Source organism: Grus americana, chromosome Z (genome assembly GCF_028858705.1).
Source record: "Grus americana isolate bGruAme1 chromosome Z, bGruAme1.mat, whole genome shotgun sequence".
Classification (NCBI taxonomy): Eukaryota; Metazoa; Chordata; class Aves; order Gruiformes; family Gruidae; genus Grus; species Grus americana.
Window position 1 is genome coordinate 18,229,968 of NC_072891.1, and position 22,140 is coordinate 18,252,107.

Here is a 22,140-nt window from a genome sequence, read left to right on the forward strand (position 1 = left end):
ATGTCTGAATCAGATTTTTTAATCTCTATATTTAGGTTCCTCTGTACAATGTCCTCAGTAAACAGGTGACGAGCACTTGCAGCTGCATTATAGCTTCCATTGATGCTTTCTGTGCAGCCTGGGGCACTGCTGGCTGAACAGGTCTTCAGGTCACTGCCAGTGCATGTGATGTCAGTCAGACATCAAGAAGGGAGGAGTTATTCTTTGGTGTTTGACCCTTTTTTCTGTCATTCTATAGGTTAATTGTTTTTGTTCTCTTTATACCATCTCGTTTTTCTTTATGTAGCTCTGTCTTTATTAAAGGGTCTGAGGAGATCTTCAGATTAAGAGCTCTGCGTTAGTGAAAGACTTACTGTTTTTAATCTCACATTAGCAGAAGACTGAAGTTTCTGGCCATGTTCACATTCATCCTCTAGACTTACTGGAAGTACTTAATAATAGAATGTCTGATTACAAAACTTATCACTTACAGGTCATTTCCCATCTTCAGGATGCTTTCCAAATTTTGGTGATAATTTTGGTGGCTCAGTGTGCTAAACTGTACAGACAGAGCAAGAAGAAAGGAAGAGATGAAGGGAGGACATCATCTCTGAATTTTTTTTTATTGCAGATTTGCTGGTGAAGAAGCTGAGACAAGGGTAAACCTTCACTTTTTTCTGAAGTCAGTGAGAGTTTTGCCTATTTAATTTAATGGCACCAGGATTTCACTGTGTATTTTGAAAAGTATGCAACAATTTTGAGTACCTTACCATGAGTCTTATTTTACCATTTTTTCAAAGATTTTTACATGCTGGCTTCATAAAAGGTGCTAAGGTAGCCAAATCGCTTTTAAGATACCTAAATTTCTATAGAAATCCGTGATAAAACGGACATTTTTATACCTTTGTGAGAACAGTGAATTATCTAAAATGGTGGATATGTACTGATGGGATTTTCAAGGGAATATAAACGGTTTAGATGTCTAACTGCCATTTCTGCACAATTATTATTGCCTAATTATTTTTTAAATCTGGACAATAAGGACTTATTTTTCAAAATTGCTGATGGTTCCCACAGATTTCTGTTGGAGATGTAGAGGTTCAGCACACATGAAAGGTAAATCAGTGTCTAGAAAGCTTTGTAGTTACTGATCGCCTTGAAAATGTGTGCATTTTTTCTTGCTGGGAGGCATACAAGTCACTGTAACACAGCTGGGAATAGAACTACCTCTGCCTTTGCAAGAATACAGGGGCTTCCTAAGCCAGTGTTTCGTCTGACATGTAATTAGTTTTTTGAGAAGACAGGGATCTAATTAAGACTAGTGGAAGGATTTTTTAATTGTATCTTTACAAATTAAAATGGTATTTAAAATCTAAGTACATGTTGGAGTAGGATGCTAAAATTATCTTTTGTTATTTGTTCTATAGTTTGTTTAGCATTTTCTGTAGGAATGTCTGCCAGATTACATTCAGGTACAGTTGTCTGAGTATAATATGAAATTAATATTCTGTGAGCAGTCATGTACCTAGAAACATTCTTCGGCCCAAGAACAGCCCATATATTTAGAAATTGTTCCTTATTAGATTGACTGTTACTACATATGCCTAAATGCAAAGAAAAAAATAGCGCAGTATGCTTCCTATTGCATTCTGTCATGAAGAAGAAATCAGAATGTGTGATATTCAGGAACAGCTAAAATTCATGACAAGTTGGTGGAAGAACTGTTTCAGACCTTAGCCAATGCTGCCAGTTCAAATGCATAAAAAGCACTTGAACTGAAATTCCCTGCTGCTATTATTCTGCACACTATTGAAATACAGTAGAAGGGTATGCTTTGAATTTTTTTTCCATGAGTCACATTGAGAAGTCATCAATGTCATATTCAACCTACAACTTTGTTCTCCAAGCTACTAGTGAAAAAGGCAAGTAACATTTTACTCATTCATAACTCATTGAAACTAGCAATGGGAAACATATTTGTTAGTAACCTGGCCAATGCAAATTTTTTCCCATTAATTTTATTTAAGCTCCTTTTCCATCCATACTTTAAATGGCTATGTGAGTAGCCCTCTAACCCTTCCCTGGGAGACTAATTCACTGTTTAATGGCATTCTCCATTTCCAATTTTCAGCTAAGTTATACTGTTTCCTCTAATTTCACCTGAATATTGCTTGCCATTTTCTCTTGGGCCATCATGTAAATATGATACCCATCTTCATGTCTGTACTCTGAAAACATGTCTCAGCAGTCATCACATTTCCTTCCACACTTGCTCATTGATTTGCCATAGTCTGTATACCTAGCTGTCTGAACCCATTTACATTTTTTTGCTCACCAGCCTGTTCTGTTAGGTTGCTGATTGTTTCTTGATGATTCCTGTATTCCTCCCAATTTACTGACATCTTTCTAATGCTAAGAACACCCAGGTCTGAATGCTGTATTTGAAGTGTACCTGTGCCCTTAGACTGAAACTGTCATATCTGAAAAGAAAGGAAAAAAAAAAAGGATCATCTTTTCTTGTTGTCATCTCATACCAAATTTTCCATTTTATTTGCTGTTTGTGAATGCTGTTCATGACTGTGGTATAGTGGCAGAGATGTTACAGGTATACCAGTGAGACCCCAGGGGTGGGAGTTTAAGCCACTCTTGTGCTTCATGTTGTCCCTCACACTACTGTGATTCTTGGGTCTTTTGGGCTGAGGAGGCAAAGCCTGCTGGCATTGTGAATAGCAGCGTAGCACCTCCTTTTGTGTATCTAATCAAAGAAAACGGTGTGGTTTTGACCATGTTAATGTAATGGGACATCTGGATGAGCCAAGCCTCAGGTTTGCAAGCAATCCTTGCAGCTGTGTGGCACAGAAGTCAGGAACAGTGTTTGTCACCTTGGGTTAAAATATGTGCAGGATATGGGTCTGTGGTATATCATAATTAGCAATTTTCAGAGGTGCCGGACACCACCTTACTAACTTGACCAGGAGACTATGTTTACTTGAAAGTAATACATGAATAACTGACTATGTATGCCAATGGTCCTGAATTATGTTAATGGGTTATATAGGCATGAATATACCGGATTGGGCAATTTCATGGGTAACATCTATTGAAAATCTTGCCCTATGGGAATGTGTTATGTTGATTGTGTGCAAGAATATGCAATTTTAGTTTAGAATATTCCTAAATGTAATAATTTGGTGTTAAAATTCTATATTTAGAAGTTATATATTGAGTTTGTACTGATGTTAATGGAAGCTGTATGCATGGAACTTATAGAAAAAAATAGGTTCAGTCCATAAATACACTATTTCAGCTATACCAAGAACTTTTGGGGACTTTATTTGAGGAGGGAGGAGGGCAGGAGGAAGGGAAAAAATTGAATTCTGTGAGATACCTCAAAGAACTGAAGAGAAAGAGTATTTAAATGTTACTTTTTCCCTGCACAGCAGTGGCTGTCACACACCTCATTAGATAAACAAGCAAAATGCCAACTAATTAATGAATATCTAGAGTGGTCTAAGAAGGATACTGGGGGGTTTTCTCTGTTGCTGAACACTGCATGTAAAGGAAAGGAGCATTTCCACTTGTTAAAGACACAATGAAGTTAGTTAAACAGTGAATGTCTCCAGGGATTTATATGGTCTTTGTTTGTAATGATTGGTAAGGTGCTGGAATTATCTGCTAAAGTGATAAGGTAAAACTTCCCCTGACAAGATGCTCTCCTCTGTTGCTTGGATGCCTGTAACTGTTTGGTTTGCAGTTTGCCTTGTGTCTCTGCCTTGGGATCATGGTTGCTTCGTTTTGTGTCCTTTTATTTTTGTTTTGAAAGATCACAGCACAGAGGTTTTGTACAGGGGTTGGACAAGGGATTTCCATTCAATTGATCAGAATTGAAAGCTGAGTTACTAGAATTACAGCCACAAGAGCCTCAGAACAGCCTTCCAATAGCAACAATGTGGACCAAAACCTTACAGCTTTAAGATAATTCTTAACTGGCTCCAAAAGGAACTTATTATGGTTGCTTCTGACAACAAGGCTCCAAAATGAAAAGAAAGAAGCTGAAGAGAGGAAAAACTTTCTTCTTTAAAAAAAAAAAAAAAAAAGAAAGAAACTGTAGAAAACACATAGTGGAAGAAGATGGGCCCAACCCTGGAAATGAGGTGTCCAAAGGCTACAATCATATATGCTGCTCTGGTGGCAGCTGAGCTGGGTCAAGAGGTTACTGTCCTGAGTTTGTTTTGCACTGTGTGTCCTGGGGAAGACTGATATAGGATGAAAGCTAATGGGGAGGATGGAGGGAGAATTCAAACCAGTGAGGAGAAGGAAGAACATAGCAGAGACGTTTAAGAGTATCCGTGTCAAGGGGAGGGAGCTGGACCTGGTCAGATAGAAGCAAGAAGAAGCGCCTTTAGTTCTGGGGAAATGGTCTGGTTCTGATATAGTCTGTGAACAACCTTGCTTTGCACACGTAGCCATATTTTGATGTAACTCTTTCTAGAATGACACACAGCATGCACTTTTTTCCCCCCCAATTGTCCCTAATTTGCTTATTTCATAAGTACTGTTTTTATTTTTAGGAGTGCCCTCGTATTTGTTGGAGTGATGATTAATCTTGTAGACTTCAGTGCATTTACTAGAAGTTGCCATGCCTTTTTCATTGGATGCTTTGCAAAAGGGAAATGGTTGAGCCTGCAGTCTTCTGTATCCCCTTTATTTGAATAATCAAGCGGGGCTTTATGAATAACATTCACTATTTGATTCAGATGCACTTTGGTTATGTGAAAGGACCAGTAGCTCAGTTATTCTTAGTGACAAATGCAAACATATAACTTTTAACTCAGCGCCTCTGTTCCTCCAGGTTATATCAAGAAATGAAAGCAGTGCCATTTTTGACGCATTGATACTGCTTATCTCTCTTTGGAATGGTTCTAATTTGTCATCAATAGCTGTGCCTGGGACTTTTCATATGTCATCACACACGTGCATTCTTCAACATCCAGAGGAGAAGATTACTCAGAGTCACTTGTTATTCTCTTCTGTATAGTTGCTGGTGCACCGTGGGGAGTTTTGATCTATAGTGAAAAGAGTGTGTGCACAAATTTCACTTTTTTGCAAGCACCTGGCTCTATCTAGCAGCAAAAAAATAACTGTGACTGATACTGGGTCATCAGTTATTGGATCACAAGGGATACAGAAACTCATTGGTGTTTCAGAAGGAGATTTAAGGTGGCCTGTGTATCTGAAAACAAATTGCTGAGATGCAGACAAGCACATTCAAAACATTTTAAAGGGTACTTCAAAAGCTGTTTAGAAATCCACGAAGCTTGATTGAATCAGGAATCCAGAAAATAGCATGGATGTAAAATCGTTCACAGTCCAGTTGTATAGAAAGCTGCAAATATATATATATTTAAAAAAAAAAGTGCTTACCAAAATTTACACCCTTTGGAATACATCTTGAAATTTTTAGCAAAGTGATTAAGTACATGTTTCTAGAAATACCAGGAGTGTGACAGGGGCCAGAAGTCTTGTATTTTCTGTGCAACTTGTCTGTAATCTTCTTTGTCCAGTACTAAAGTCTCCCTTGGACTTCAGTGGGATTTAATTCAAGTTCTCAATTCTGTAACAGAAAAGAAAATAAATTTTAGTATAGTTAGATTATTCTTACTGTCCTTGATTAACAGTCACATTTTCCATAGCTGTGCTAATATGTGCATGAAAACTTAGGTCCACCTCCTTTTAATTTTTGTCTCATTTGTGGAGACTTCTAATTCTTTTTTCCAGAAGATAATGTGGTTATTTTTCAGGAATTGTTATTTTATGTAATGACATCAGTTGTTATTTCACTGCTTAAAAAAAAGCACAAGTCCTGTGCTTCAATAGTTATTTCACTGTGTGAAAGAGCAAAAAGCCTGTATACTTATCTGCATTTTAAAAAGCCTTATGCAAACTTTTATTTTCAGAACCACGTCATGTGATGTGCTATCTTCCATATTTCTAACTCATATGATTCTAACTACTGTTCGTCTGTCTGTCTGTTTGGAGACGCACGTCATTTTGTGGTTAGTGTTTTACGCAACTGGAACTTTTTTCAGTTCCATTTATGTTTTTGTCACATTACTGGAACTCTATTGTAAAAGTATCATGCATGAATGGAACGCAGGACTCGCTGATTTGTGTTGGCTGATAAGATTTACTTCACTCATTGATGTGTTCTACAATACAATAAAATGTGTGTTATATTTGTATAAATGTACATTTATAAATACATTTTTAAAGTCTCCATATTTTTTACTAAAGACATTGTGAATGCTAGCAGTAGTTGATTACAAAAATTACCTGATAAGAAAATTCATAATGCTGCTGTAGTTTTATGTATATTTCTGAATATGAGCTTCAATGGAGCACGTGCTCAGCTGATGTGTACTGGGTGGGATGGAACCTTTCAAAAGCTCCAGAGTGGAAGAACAAGATTATTTTTCCTGTAGTGAAATTGCATTGTTTTAAGAGCTCCACTGAAATGTATTGAAGTGTTTCATAACACAGTAGTCATACATACCAAGTGATTAAGTATTTCGCTAATTCACTGATTCATAAATTATCAAAAAACCTAACATTTATCTTTCGCTCATGGTTGTGGCTGTTGAACACTAAGAGGAGAGTTTGCATTAAGTTTCTTTGTCCTAGCTGTAAGTAACACAGTGGTAATTTTTGTCTTTTTTTAAATTGCTTTTATAGTTATTTTGTTTGTTCTGTTTTCAGCATAGAACAAAATGGTTGTCTCCAGGCTGTGACTTTGGAAGGCTTGTCTTTTGGCAGTGTCCATTAAGCAGAAGAGATCTTTTTGCCGTAGAAAATTGTTGCTTATGGCTGCTGGGTCTCTTTTGCCGTTATTTGCATGCATGTCATCTTTGTACAAATTGGAAGAAAGACTTGACATTGAAGCATTTTGCAGTGTGTTTAACTATTAGTTTTGAATTGTAATTCTCTTCAGAGAATTTCCTAATTCAAATAAGGCCAACTACAAAAAAAAAAAAAGGATTTTTTTTTCTTGTTAAATTTTCCAATTTTTTTGTGTAAATAGCTTACCTAGTTTTTCAGCTGGCCAATACCTAAATGCCTTCTCCTACCAATTCCTAAGGCACTTGTTCAAAGGCCAGGTGTTTCAAGAATGCAATATGAAAGTTTTGTTTGGATGGGATCCCACAGTATATCTTCTGAAAATCATAATTTTCACCCTGTATTTGTGATATTATTTATTGCCAAGCCATTCGTTTCAAACTGGATCTCGGACCAGTTACTAGAAAACAGAGTGGCTTATGTTCGTGGTGGAATCCTTTTGGAACCAATTTTGTTTATTTGAGGAAAAAGGCTAGTCAGAAGTAAAATGGTATGAAGAGTCTGGCTTCAGGATCAAATGGTGGTCTTCCTGAAGTAGAAGAGGAGCTTAAGACTGTGAAAGTAGTATGAATCCATTGAAGAATTTGGAAGCATTTTCAAAGACAAGGAAATAAAGGATTGAAGATGGGAGTGGGAATATTTTCTGTTTAATTAGGGGACATTCATGAAATGTTGTTCTACTGTGGCATGTTATGTGTAGATACTCAAGATGGGTAGTAATTTTGAGAGTTGATACCTAGAAATTGGTAAAAGAATACAATTTCAGTTGCATCTGTTCAATACAACCTTATTGCTTCTTACTGCCTCACCTAGAAGAGAGTAAAAACATCAGGTCTATATCATACTGTGCTTTTAGAAATATTATACAGGTCATTAGAAAGGCCCTTCAGCCCAAAGATTTCACCAGTATCATTTTATTTTTCTTATCAAGGTTTCACTAATCTTTTCTTCAGCTCACCGTCTTGTTCAAAAGTTGACCCTCGCATATAATCAATACCACAGTAGCATTTGATCTTACGTGTTTTCTATAGCTTACTTTGCTAACTGTTAGTATTTTTCTTCAGGTATAATACTTTACTGATGAGCTAGATCTGGGATTTATATAAATAAATTTTTATAAATAAATGTATATAATCTATTCTGAATTCTGTAGCTCCTGGTGCATTAAGAAAGTCCTGTTTACTCTTCTCTATCTTGTTATAGATCAGCATTAGATGACCATAAGATTCCACATGACAAAAAATCTTGTTTCCTTTCCTGAGCAAATTTGCCGGCTACAACATTTGCACATGGAGCTCTGGCTCTAGTAGAGACAGCTAAAACTGGAATAGAAACTAGATCACAATTTCCACACTTAATAAGGCAATAAGTCAGCTGTTGCCATGGGACAGAGCTGGTTGAATTGTCATAACCGTTCCATAGACATAAATCTTAGACTTGCATCAGATGCTTCACGGTGTTCCTGCTGTGCAAAACAGCTGGAAATTCAGCTTAAAGGATTTCTTTCCTAGAGAGAAACTACAGGTGGCACAGAGTTGAGATAACGTGAATTTGATGGGAAGATACGTCATACACGCCAGCTCCAGCATCACTGTTGTGTCTTCAGGATGCATGTCTGATCGTGGGGTTTGTACTGTGATAGGTAAAAGCTGCAGTTCAAGGCACGGGAAACAATCTTACAAATTAATGTAAAGAGATGAAGATGGTTTTTGTTTTTATGAATGTGCTTTGTCACAGTAACTTTTGCTTTGCTGCCTTCTTCAGTTTTAATGGATTTTTTTTTTCTCTGCCCTGGAGCTTCAATTTTGGGGTAATATTTTGCTGGGTAGTATAATCAGTTTGCACTCTGGACTCCTTTTTAACTAGCTTTGAGAAATTATAGTAACGTCAAATGCAGGTGAATCTGCTTGTTCTATATCAAATTGGGACAGATTAATCTGAAAATTAGCAAATATGTGGTGGATCCCCATCTAGTTGATGAATTAGTTCTCAAATGCAGATGGACCTTTGCAGGATAATCTTTCTGAAGAAGGAACAGTTATGGTTAAAACACATTGGAAAATGTTTGCAAGGAGTCCCCTGTGAGCAGAATTGTTACTAAGCTAAGGTGTGGATCTACATATTAATATTATTTCAAGCAATAAGAAGTTTACATTAAAAACTCATACACAGTGAAATATGACAGCTCTCACTAATTTCTCACAAGGTGCTTAACTTTGTTAAATAACAAAAATTTTGGTAGGCCACTTCTAGTATGAAGCTTGTTCTGAGCTTAAGGGTTGAGAAAAATATGTGCTATAGGATGCCTTCTGCAGAGGGTCTGCGCTGAGTAAAACAGAAATAACACCATCATTGGGGCTTTGTTTACACCCAAGAGTTTAACTATGTTCATGTAGCTAAAGCAATACAACTGAACAAGCAAGGATGATGGTTGGCTGGTTAGAATGTGTTTATAGGAATGGAAATAAATTATAGTGCTATAAGCTGTATTTATAGCATTGTAACTGCAATAGGGTTGTACAGAGGAACTGCATTGCCAGAAGGAGAAATCACATCCCTCACTGGAATAATCATGTTGTACTTCTGTGTGGGGGCCAGGCCTAAATTAATTCCAGTTGCATTTCTCAGTACTTAAATGAGAAAGCTGCTTCAGTAAAGGGTTTCTTTGGCTCTGAGAGGATTTAACACCAAGAGGCGTTGAACATCTGCATCTTCACTGAAGTCTGTGCTGTTTAAGGTGATGTAAGCCATCACAGTCCTGTGTTTCTGTCTTTGCTCTAAATCTCATTGAAGTCCGCGGGAAAGTGCTTGGATGGCTGCAGGACAGGAGCCTCTTAAGAGACCTTTGTTAGCCTGGTACAGTGTGTTTTCTGACAAATCGTGTGCCCAGTCAGTAGGAAGCAGTTTACCCTAAGTGCAGAAAAATGTGCCAAAGCGTGATCCTATGTGACAATCACAGGGGCAGGCTGGGACACAAAACCAAGTTTTGTTCTGTTCAGTAGTTTTATTTCTACTTTTTGCTTCCATAACCTGCACATAACTAACGTAAGATTATAAGCCCAAGCAAAGCACCACCACCTCTCTCTGGGGGCTCAAATAAGCCATTTATTCTCCCCAAATATGAGTTTAAATATGTGTGAGAGGAATAAGCTATCTAAAAGTCTGTTTCCAGAAGAGCTTTCTCTGGCATATTTCACTAATACTTCTCAGAGTACACTGATCTGGAGACACTGAAGAGAGGGCAGTACAGAGATCCCAACATGTGCTGAAGATGTGAATTTAGATGGAAAGAAGACAATTAGACGTTGCTTTTTGGGGGGAGGGAGTGGGGGGTGGAACTAATAAGATAAAGAGTTTCAGATGAAACACACCCTGATGAACTAATGAACTAATAGTTATGCTGAGTTGAGGACTAAACTTTGTTCACTTCCTAAACTGAGTCAGTTGTGTTTCTAATAAAAACTACTGGTTTATTTTAATTAGAGGTTAATATCCCATTTTCAGGCATTTTGTTATTTAATCTTTGGTCCACATCTTCTTTAAACACTTTCCTCTGAAGTGGCAGCTCAGGCTTATCAGATTCTATTACTATTTCCAACATACTGCCATTTAATTTTGGTTTGGCAGATAGATTTTCTATTAATGCTTTTCAGTTGGAGGTGACATTAGAAATTTTTTTTCTGTAAGAAGGGGACTTTTTATTACTGGGATCACAGAATAGTTTTACTTTACATGATTTTTACCTTTCCCTTCTCTTCTCTGATAATACTCATTTTAGTAGTGAGATCACTGCTGGATTCAGTGGGCTCTGGGTCAGACCCTGAATTTGCTTACAATCATTACAGGATCTGGTTTGAGGCTATTTCTAACCTGCGTCTTCATTAACCTTTTCATTTTAGTTCCATCTCACAAGACCTACAGGATTGTTTTTTTCTTACTAGTTTCCATTTAACTTCTCCACAGCTGCTGCTGCCACAGATACCACCTGATGAAGAAGAAGGAAGAGAAACACGCTTTCATAGGGTTTCTGCACATCCACGCATAGAGTAATCATGTGAGGGAGATGACCTGTGCAGATTACCTGATCCACCTCCCACTCAAAGCAGAAGTTAACTTCGAAGTCAAGTCCAGCTTTGAAGTTAGATTAGGTTGCTGAGGTCCTTACCCAGTTGAGTTTTGAATATCTGCACTGTTGAAAATTCTGTAACTTCTTCAGACCCTGTTCTTGTTCTCAATATGAAAAACTTTTTTTTAATACCTATGTGGAATTTCCCTGCTTTTCTGCAGTTTTTAAATTGGATTGAGATGGTTTTGATTTAGAATATGGAGTTCTAGAAAGATTTTTCTTTTCTTGGAATAAAAGTCCACACTTGAAGATAATCCTATATAACAAGAGTCAAATAAACCCATACACAGTAATTCTGTAGGCAGCAAAGAGGTGTGCAAGCAGCCAGTCTAAGAGACTAAGACTGAAATACCTCTTTTGGTAGTAGAAGGAAGAAGTCATGGTTACAAACACAACATCTAGAAGATGGATTTTGGTAAGAACAGGCCCTTAGTTAACTTCTTGGATTTGGTTTTGTTGGGGGGGGTTTTTGACACCACAGGGCAAAATTCTCCACACATGACTGCACTAAGGTATAACATTTCCTTATTTTGGAATATTTTCCTATTTAAAATAGCGATATTTTATACCATGACAGATTCATTAGATTTAAATACCCCAGTCTTTAGGTAAAATGCTCCAAGATGAGGGGATACAGATGCTGCCTATTCCAAATGTTTAAATAATTAAAAGAGAAAAATCACAAAATGTTGAATTTGCACAGCGATGAGATTTAATTCTGGATTGACTGAGGCTATCAAGAGTTGTATGGCTAAATCTGTTGTCAGCTGTAATAAACACTCTTTCTGCTTCAATTTATGTGAACATTTGCAGCTGTTGAAGAAACAGGCATCGTTGCTTCTTAGTCAAACAATACATAAAATCAATTACACTAGAATAGATGATGTGCAAAAACAGGTGACAGAACTGTGCGGTAATAGATTGACTTACTGAAGAAAGTGTGAGGGACCTACTTTTTCGTATTGATTGCCTCCTACAGTCATTGGATTGTGAAAGTGGAGCTCATTTAACGGAAGTCCTTGAGAGAGAAAAAGAAAAAAATAATACATGGTTTTATTTTACAGTCTACATGGAAGCTGTATTCCTGTAATTTAGAAAGATCCACTGAACCCATTTTCAGTGATGTACAATTTATACCAAAATTTCTTAAGAGGACTGTGCAATCCTGCCTTTGTCTGTCTGCTTAACTTGCTACAGACATGAACACATGCCATGTATTATTTAAATGTGTAAGTTGACACATACAATTTATAGAATTTAGAAGTGGAAAGAACATGAATTATACAACAGAAAGCTTTCAGCATGCTGCAGAGTTGAATGGTTTTAATGCAAAATGAAGATGCACATCAACCTTAAAAAAAAATCAGAGGGACTCGGTGGGTAGTTAGATAATGGAGCAGACCATCATGCCCACTTGTCCAGCTCTCAGCAGTGAATTTAGTGAAGGTTCTACTGGGTGGTAGGGAAAGCACATGTGGGCTGAGCTGGAGGACCAGGACGGTGTGTTTATATGATTGTTTTCTGATGAAACAGATTCAGGTAATCCATGTAGTGAGGCTACCCTTTAGTGTGACTGTAGCTCTTTCAAATTTGATTTGAACTCAGCTTGACAAAGAGGTACAAAATTGCCACAACTGTTACAAATGCGGGGTTTGGGTGAGAGGAAGTAGCCCAAGCCATCCAGAGCCTTTGCTGAGACTAACGGGAAGGTGCAGAAGTGCCCCAGCCAGTGAGACAGGCTTCCTACTGAGTCTGCAGTCATCCCTGGAAACCAGATGCAGGGAAAACTGGGGTTTTCTAGTTCTGGTGTTCAAAGAAAAACTTTTTTTTTTTTAAGCATAAGTACAGATATTGCAAAATGTTACTCCAAAGTGAATATAATGCAGTCTTGATATTCCTTTTAAGAAGGTTGAAATCGGGATGTGCCGATGTAGCAAAGTAAGCTTTCAAAATATGCATGACGCTTTTTTTTTTTTAGGTGGGCACTTCAAAAGCCATCAAAACAGCTGTTACTTTCTGTCCTGGAAACTGCCAGGAACCTCTAAATAAACATAAAATAATACGGGAGCAGGAAAAAAATGTTATGCCAGCAGTTAACGTTGTTGTTATTAATTCTGTTGTTTCTTTTTTTTCTATTTACAGTGTATCCTATTCAGTGCACGTCTCTGAGGATTACCCAGGTACAGTGCAACATTCTTGTCCATAACACATGTATGCATGTTATGACAATTTGCTATATTCAGATGAGAATATCTGAAATGGTGTTGATGTATTCCAGGTGCATCCTTGTGCTAATCACTTTCCATTAGTTAGATTATTTTCATGGTCATTTCTCCTTTTCAGGTGACATTTGTCAGCTGGGTCAGGGTGAGAAAACCTGGTTCACAAGTTTACAGAGACCGGAGCTTGTGATGCTTTCCGTGTCTGGAGCCAACAGTGATAGGAGTGAGAAAGCACCCATCTTCTCTTTGGCCTGGTAGATAAAACTTGATCTTTCAAGAGGCTGAGCAGTCTGGCGCAGGGCCAGCAAAGCAGTTCTGCGTTAGACCATAATGAGACTACTCACGTTCTTCAAGTGAAGCCTGTGGACTGTGCAGTGATGCTTCTCAGGGTCAGTTGGAGCCAAGGGTTTGTGTATGGGTGTGTCTTTGGTAACATAAACTTGCAAGGCTATTCCCAGATGCTCAGTCCTGCCTCCCTTTCATACTCTGAGCTGTGTTGGTGAAAGTTTTGTGTAACCATGCAGCCCATCTAGAGAAGGGGAATTATTCATTTGAAAGATACCAGGCAAGAGCAAAAGCCAGTTTTGATCTGGCTTATTTCCCTGATTGCCCTCACAAAGAGACTGCACAGATACTTCAGGTAGCACAGAGGTTAGCAGAAGCAGGAGAGGGAAGGGGGGTGAGGACAGACAGGTGCTGTGCAAGTAAAGATACTGTTGGATTGCACCACATTGTGTGTTTTGCTCATTTGTGTATTTAATAGTGTAAGTACCATGAATGATATGAAACCCTCTGGCCTTTTTTGATCTTTATCTGTAACATCTCTGTAATGTTTCTGAAAGAAATATATCTTGTTTCTTTTAGCATCTCTAAAGAAGTGAGGCTTTGATCTTCTTCACTGATAAGCAGTAGACTATGTCTGTTCAAAACACCAGAGTGTTTGAAGCACATATAGAGAGAAATCAGCATCAGAGTGATGCTAAATACAATGGGTTATGTGAAAGAATGCTATCAACCTTTATGAGAGAGGGGTTTTTACCAGTAAAAACTAGAGGGAAAACTGCTACTAATAATCTATTCAACATGTAGTAAGGGGAGAAACTGAGATTCATAAAAAACACAGTCATACCAGTGATGTGTTGATTTACTGATTACAACATTGACCTGACAATGAACAGAGGGACAAGAAGTTGAAAAAAATCTGCACCATATGTTAATAACAGTTTGGTTTATTAATCATCAGTAATGCATTTATTCACTTCAGGGATTAAGCTATTATGAAGGCGTAGAACTTGATTTCTGGGAACCCCTAACTAAATGGCAAGCTGGAGCACTGAACCAGCAGTTACTCCCACAGCACGTGAGATCTCACCTCCTGGCAAAATTCTGTCTGGCAGACCTCAAATTTCCCTTACAGATGCTATTTGCAGTGTGTCCTGACGGCCTACAAGCCTGAGTGACTTTGGTGTCTCTAAAACCTAATGAATACTCACTGCCATCACCTCCTACATTTTAAAGTGAGATAGAATTTGAACATTTTACACTGTAGCCAACTTGGTGAGGGGACTGTAAAACCAGCTGCATGTGTTTACTGATCAAGGCTTTGAAAGAGCTGATTTCATTCATATCTCAGGCTTTTACAGGATCTACGTTAGCTTTGTGATGAAGAGGTGTTTAGGAATGATGGTGACTCTTTGCCATTTTATAGCTTTGATCCTAAATATACTCATTTTGACTTGGTGAGCCAGATTCTTTGTCTCCTCTCTTTGTCCTAAATTTCTAACTTAACATTATTGTTGACTGTGGCTCTCTTCTCTGGCATGTATTTTAAGGGATGTTTCAGGGATATGTCAGGATGCAATGGTGACAAGTATGGGAAGGTCTGTGCTGACGTCCTCCTCAACTGGAAGATGATCTTCAAGTAACGTTGTTAGTTGACAGAGTTCAGAGCAACACGTGCTCATCCAATTACATTTCTCACAGGATAAATCTTTGCAGATTGAGGTTTAAGTCCATTAGTGCGTAGCTATACCAAAGTTGTATCCTCTGGAGATTAAGAGTGTATAATACACAGTGGATCAAATGTGGAAATCCAAGACAAGGCTGTCAGAGTTGATTATCAGTTAAATTGCTAATGCATGCAATAAATACATGAAAATAGAAGAGATTAAATTACTATACCAATGATGTTCATTCAGCCAAAAGTGATACTACCACAAGTAAATTTTAGATACTACAAGAAGAGCTTTGGATACTGCATATACTTTAGCTCCCTGCATTGCTGTTATGTATGCAGCATCACTGCTTTGGCACTGATAACAGTGTGTAGCTATTGCTGAATTGCTTCATAAAGCATCAAAAGATTACAAACAGCTGAGCATTAAATCATACCTATGGGAACCATAATATCTCATGACAACTTTCAGTAATGGAAGGTGTTTGAAAGTTTCATAATTATGAGTGAAAGCTAAAAATATGCTCACAAAGGCACACTGAAGAAAATAGGAATAGTGTTGAGACAGTAATGTCTCAAAGTCATATATACATCGCTGAAATTGTGAAAATATCACTGAAAATTTTAGAGGCAGGTAATAACAGTTCCAACAAAATATCTCTGTAACTATTTTCTCATAACATTGACAGAACTGGGGAAAAATAATACTCCTAAGGAGCAGTTATAGAATATAACATCAATGAGTAGACTAAAGAGCCGTTAATACGAGTGGATCAAGACTCCTGTGAGAACCATTACAGCAGCAAGCATTTTGCTAATGAATATATGTTTGGAGTGATACATGTTGACTGCCATAAACTCATAGAACTGCTGTAGTCTTTTATCCCAGTGATTTGTGGGTTACACATGTGTTAACAGAAACATGCTTTTTGTAGATCTTGTTAGATTGCAGCAGAGATGGAGAGAACCAGTTTCAGGACATGCTGCATCCCTCCACCAGGTCCAGGCACTAGGTCCTCTGTTTAAGAGGTGTTCCTGGGTTTAGTGTGTTAGAAACTAGATGCAAACCAAAACCAGTGTCTTAATTTCAAGTTTCATTAGACTGATGGAAGGGAAGGAAAAAACCCTAATGTCTGCCAAATAGAAAAGGAAAACAAAAACCTGGCAGTGAAAATCATATTATCCAGCTGCCAAGAAAGAATGACAATGAGCATAAAAATATAATTAAAATCTATAAAACCTGTAATTGAGCAGGCCTTTTTTTCCATATATGTATATTTTGATAACTGTCTATTCTGTACAGCACATATTGTCGTTTTTCCTACTTTTTCATACAGCAATAAGTTCTAGCACATGGATTTCCTTTCTCCTGTCCATATATATGGTGTTAGATATATTTAAAGCCAAATGATGGCCTCTCTAATTCCAGCTCATTAGACTCCATAGCAATCAGTTACACTCCCAAACCTAGGAAGGGAATGGTTGTATATGCGTATGTTGTATATGCCCAGAGCCCTCTGGCATGGTGAGGCTAACACTGAAATGATCCAGCAAGGTGAAGCGTGCAAATAGAGGCAAGGCAGGGGTTCATGGAGAGGGTGAGATGCAGCAGTCCTGGAGGCACAGTTCATAGCCTGTCCTGCCGCATGACAGAAGTGGGAGAAGGAGTGAATGCTGGCAGGTGGCTGGAGGAACCCCATTTTAAATATGCAATGAATCATAGAATCATAGAATCTTTAAGGTTGGAAAAGACCTCTGGGATCATCAAGTCCAACTGTCAACCCAACACCACCATGTCCACTAGACCATGTCCCGAAGTGCCATGTCTACATGGTTTTTGAACACCTCCAGGGACAGTGACTCCACCACCTGTTTGGGGACCCTGCTCCAATGTCTGATCACCCTTTCAGTGAAGAAATTTTTCCTAATATCCAACCTAAACCTCCCCTGGAGCAATTTTGAGGCCATTTCCTCTTGTTCTATCACTTGTTGCTTGGGAGAAGAGACCAACCAGACTCTTCTCTGTGTTGCCCAGCGACAAGACAAGGGGCGACAGGCACAAACTGGAACACAGGAAGTTCCATCTGAACATGAGGAAAAACTTCTTTACCCTGAGGGTGACCAAGTACTGGAACAGGCTGCCCAGAGAGGTTGTGGAGTCTCCTGTGGAGATATTCAAAACCCGCCTGGGTGCGATCCTGTGCAACCTGCTGTAGGTGATCCTGCTTTAGCAGGGGGGTTGGACTAGATGGTCTCCAGAGGTCCCTTCCAACCTCTACCAAGCTGGGATTCTGTGAATCTGTGATGCTGTGGCTCTGAAACACACCCCTGTGCCAAGTGCATAGCCAAGCAGACACAGACTGAGCTGATGGAGCAGGTTGCTGGGCCCGCTGGAGTGCAGAGCTCAGGGAAACGTGGTGTTGGCCTCTGCAGCAATTGCTTGCTCACAATATGTATATGTTGAGCTGAGCGCAGATCACTCAGATTACCTCATGGGACAGCACAGGAGTGGAAGCAGGCAAAGGTGTGGGCTAGTGTCAGACTCTGAAGATGTCTGTGAATGAGGCAGAAAGGCAGTTTCACAGGCAGCGGGCTGGGGAAGCCCCACACGCCTGTCCGTGTGCGGTAGTGCAGCTCCTAGTTTGCAAAGGCAGACCTGTGCAAGAAAGGGGCGGCAGCACTGTGGCTTCATCTTGATTCAAGCTGCAAAGAGCCTCTGTAATACAAAGGATAATATTACTGAACTTACTGCTCAATTAATGCTAACATCTTTAACATTGCACTGGAAGCACTGTGGTCAAAGGCTTTGAGATTGTAGCAGTATGCGTAAAATTACATGTGAGTTCATGCACTTTGCTGATGTGGAACACTAGAGTGTTCAGAATGATGATAGATCAAGTCCTTGTTTCAGTTCTCTTATTTGTCTCTTTATCCGTGATTATCTTAATTGTCAGCCTTTTTGCTCTAGAGCATAAGTTTCAATTCAGACCAGATCAGTAGAAAACAAAATATTATTACTTTCATAGGCAGTTCAGCAATTCATGCAAAATTAGCTTCTGCAGATACTACATAGAAACTTGCTGCTCCTTGTTTGTTGTTACTAAATGTTTGATTGGAAAGCAAAAGAGGAAACCGAACCAAAAGCACAACACATACCCCCTCAGCCTAATCCCTACATTTTGTAAGAAAATTTGGGATAGATTTTCCATATTCAAATCCATACCTAACATTTTTGTTAAGTGGGAGGATTTTTTTTTTCCTGAATCAGGCACAAGAAAGGTTATCCACTGATTAGAAGATACTTCAAACAACCTTTATCTGACTAGGCAAAATGAGGCACAGGTATTTTGCATAATGGAATATTAACACCCAGCTCTTCACTCTGCACAGCAGATCTAACTTGAGGTTTAGTGTCAGGCATAGCAAAAAGCATAGAACAAGTCTTTGTTTCGGAAAAGATTGGCTCAAACTCCCATAATCCTCCTGGGACGGTTCAGAGCAGTGCTTGGTGTGATTAACGAAAGCCATGATATCAGACTCCAGGGATTTGCTTGTATAAAACTTGGGTCCAAATCTTCCATCCTTTTGGTATTTTTCCTTTTGTTAGCAATCTCAAGAGGAAAAAAACCACACACCACGAACATGAAAGTGCTCTGCTTCCCTAACCATCCAGGGAGTGATTCCTTATGGTACAAGGCTGGGATGGGCAATGTGGGAAGAGGCTGGCAGAGCACAACTGGACTTTAACTGCTAGGTGTTTTTCTTTCGTAGATAACACTTATGTTTCCAGTTCTGATAATGATGAAGATGTGTTAGTTACAACAGAACCGATTCCAGTAATTTTCCACCAAATTGCTACAGGTAATCTTATGTCCCGACTCTTTTATCAAGTTCATATTTTGTGAGGAAAGATAAAATGTTGCCTGCACTTAAAGGGAGATATGTTAATGTGTGCAGCCATACAGTTTGCTATTTTCTCACAGCTCTTTCTTGCTGTAGTAAATTGTCCTACATTTCAGAATAGAAGAAATTAAAATATTTCTTTTGGGGATCACCATGACTGTGAAGGCAGAATGTATTTTATTCTTTTAATGGCTTGCAGTCTGTACTAAAGCAATTCTCCCTGAATACAGTTAGAGGTGCTTAATACTTCCCAATTATAAGTTTTCATGCTCACTTGCTTAAAACTTCACTGAACCTCACCATTGGGGATGAAACAGCCTGTAACTACCATTGCCTCTGGTGAATTATTTCAGGAATTTTCAAACAAAATGGTTCAGCTGTTTCACTAAATTAGGCTATAGAAAAAACCATATTTTTTCCAGTGATTTTGGGAACCTCTCATTTGAAATTATTTCCGTACTTTCAAGAAGTGTTTGATACATGAAAGGGTATGCTTTTCAGACATATAGGCACATTCATACAATATATAATCAAGATTTATGCATACTTTATAAAGACTTTCTGGATTTTAGCAGCCAAACTCCCTGATGATTTCAGGCTGCAGGAGAAACTGCATAGAGCAGTCTTAATTCTGGCAGTTCTTCAGATAGGAACACTTGACTTTGCAGTCTTTTTATTATTATTACAATGCTTTAGGGCCTTTTTTGCGTAACACAGAATTACTTTGAATTCCACTGGAAAATCAGTATGATCCTCAGTCTCTGATCTCATTTATACTCATGTAAAACAAGAATAATTTTACTGAAGTTGGTGCAGTGGCACCCAAACAAAAGCTGGCCATAAAAGTCAGAAGTTTAAGATGAATTTTACTTACAAATATTTCTATAATTTACAAACAAATAAAACCTGTCATTTAAAATAGAATAAAAACCTATGTTGTGTATAGAAGATGGTCTGATTTAATGTTGCTGAGGGGTTTTGATTTTTCATTCTTTTATAAAGTATTCAAAATCAATGAATGACACTAAATTGTAAATCACAGATTGGGAAAAACAAATCTCCTAGATGGACCAGCTGAGTTTCATTTCACAGTTAAAAATGTGAGTCTTCTGAGATGCAGGGGCTTCTTAATTTTAGACGGTTGTATTGTAAACTCGTCGATGTTTTTCATATCTGTAACATTTTGTTCCTTATTTACTTTACTACTGCAACAAAGTATTTCAAGTCTGCACATGCAAAATTATTTCACATTTTTCACAGATGTTCCCTATTTTCCCTTTTCTTTTAAGAATTAAGAAGAACCAGTGATGTCAACTATTGCTTATCCATAAAATCAAAATTACAAAGGGAGAATGGAGATGTAAGTATTTCTTGTACGCATATTTTAACAGAATTTATTTTAAGAAACAACAGAAAATAATAAAATTTATCATAGATTTCCTATCAAATGTGTGCTTACACAAACTGTACACATTTATACATTTTAGAAGATGAGCGTAGTTCTCTGGGTTTCATACGTGGATTAACCAGTGAATGACTTAGTTGGGATAGGGATGTGCCCATCCTAGGAAAGACGGTTTTGACGTTTATGTCATTTTTTTGTTCAACAGTGGTATAGACCATGTCTGCCCTAAAAATACAGCTTTCCTGGAGAAGATGATCATGATGCCTTTATCCTTCAACCTGCTCTTGCACATAGGACCACGTCGTGTTATTAGCTCACTGTTGCTTCACGTGGCCTACAGCAGCCCCACTGGAGGCTGTAGAACTCAGCATGATTCTATTCACCATAAGTAGTGTCTGGAGTATTAATGCCTTCCAGTCACGGTTGTATTTGTGCTGTACCTCTGGCATGGGTCCCTCAGCAGTCTCACTGAGACATTAACTCAAGAAAGAAGTGGCACTAACATAAAGCCCACAGGGCTTGACAGTGTTATGGGCTCAAAGAAAGTACTACATAGGGTCCTACCCAAGCAAGAAATTGAGCGTTGTGTCAAGAATTCAGGTGCTTGACTGAAAGACGTCCTTTGGTAAGGGTGGTTGCTGAGTTTCTCAACGACTGCTTTTTAGGCTCTGATCCTTGTATTTGATCCTTGAAAGGGGGGGATAAGCATGCCCAGGTATGCTAATGTGCATCGTAGGGTGTTTTAGTAGATGAAACCTGATTTGATGTGAAAAGCTGCACTGGAAATACTTTGCTTCTACTGCCTCATCACTGTATTCAGTGCTTGGTAAACATTAGACGAATTCAAGTGCAGGAAGAATTTACCCATTTGATTAAAAGCCTGAGATATAGATAGCTTCTATGGGACAGAGTTTGAGCTTTTATTTTGTTTTTAGTTGAACAGGGTACATAAAAATGAAAGTACTGAAAGAAAAAAAAAACTTTAAAAAAAGTCTCTAACACTGACCATTTCTGTTGGCAAGACAGAGGTTTGGTTGGGGTAGGATGGGTTTGTCACTATTCTAATGTGAGACTTTCATTTCTCTTTGGTTTGTGTTGAATTTTTGTTCAGTTGAGTTCTGTTTTAATGCAGACTTCCCCTTGAGCTAAGGTTATTATAAAACAAAGAAGACTAAAGTCATTCTGTGTTTTTTCAGTGAAATAGAAGCAGAAATTATTTTTATACCTTGTCATAGAAAATTACCATGAAATTGGCTGAAATACAATTTTTGTTCTATGTATACATACAGTGAATAGAGCAGGAATTTAGAGGCAAAGGTAGGGAAATGGGATTAGAATTTCTGACCATAGAAATTGGTGATAAGGATATATTTGACATTTATGAATATATGAGATTTAGGGGAAACTTCTATTCCTTGGTTCATACATCTGATTTCTATTCCATTATGGCATTTCTGTACAGGACAGAAATAGAAAATAAGCAGTAAGTATATCAAGTTAAGGTTGAAGTGAAGAATTATGATTTTAGCAGGTGTTCTTTAGGGGATCCTTGTCAGCATAAGGCCTAGAAATAACACATGGATTGTGGAAGACAGGAATTAATATCTTCAAGCAATTACATAATTATAAGTAAAGGTTCCATGGGTGAGAAGCAGAA

The 22,140-nt window shown here is 38.2% G+C and overlaps 1 protein-coding gene across 3 annotated transcripts in view; it reads left to right on the top strand.

Annotated features, from left to right (window-relative positions):
* The window catches only part of PARP8 (poly(ADP-ribose) polymerase family member 8), a 125,700-nt gene that overhangs the window by 40,641 nt on the left and 62,919 nt on the right, over nt 1-22,140 (top strand). For 2 of the 3 annotated variants that reach the window (XM_054810526.1, XM_054810527.1), the window contains exons 3-5: nt 13,142-13,179; nt 18,947-19,036; nt 20,368-20,438. In XM_054810526.1, the coding sequence (XP_054666501.1) occupies nt 13,142-13,179; nt 18,947-19,036; nt 20,368-20,438 (199 nt within the window). Of the gene's footprint in view, nt 1-13,141; nt 13,180-18,946; nt 19,037-20,367; nt 20,439-22,140 lie in introns of those variants that run through there. The other variant, XM_054810528.1, reaches the window with a different exon arrangement.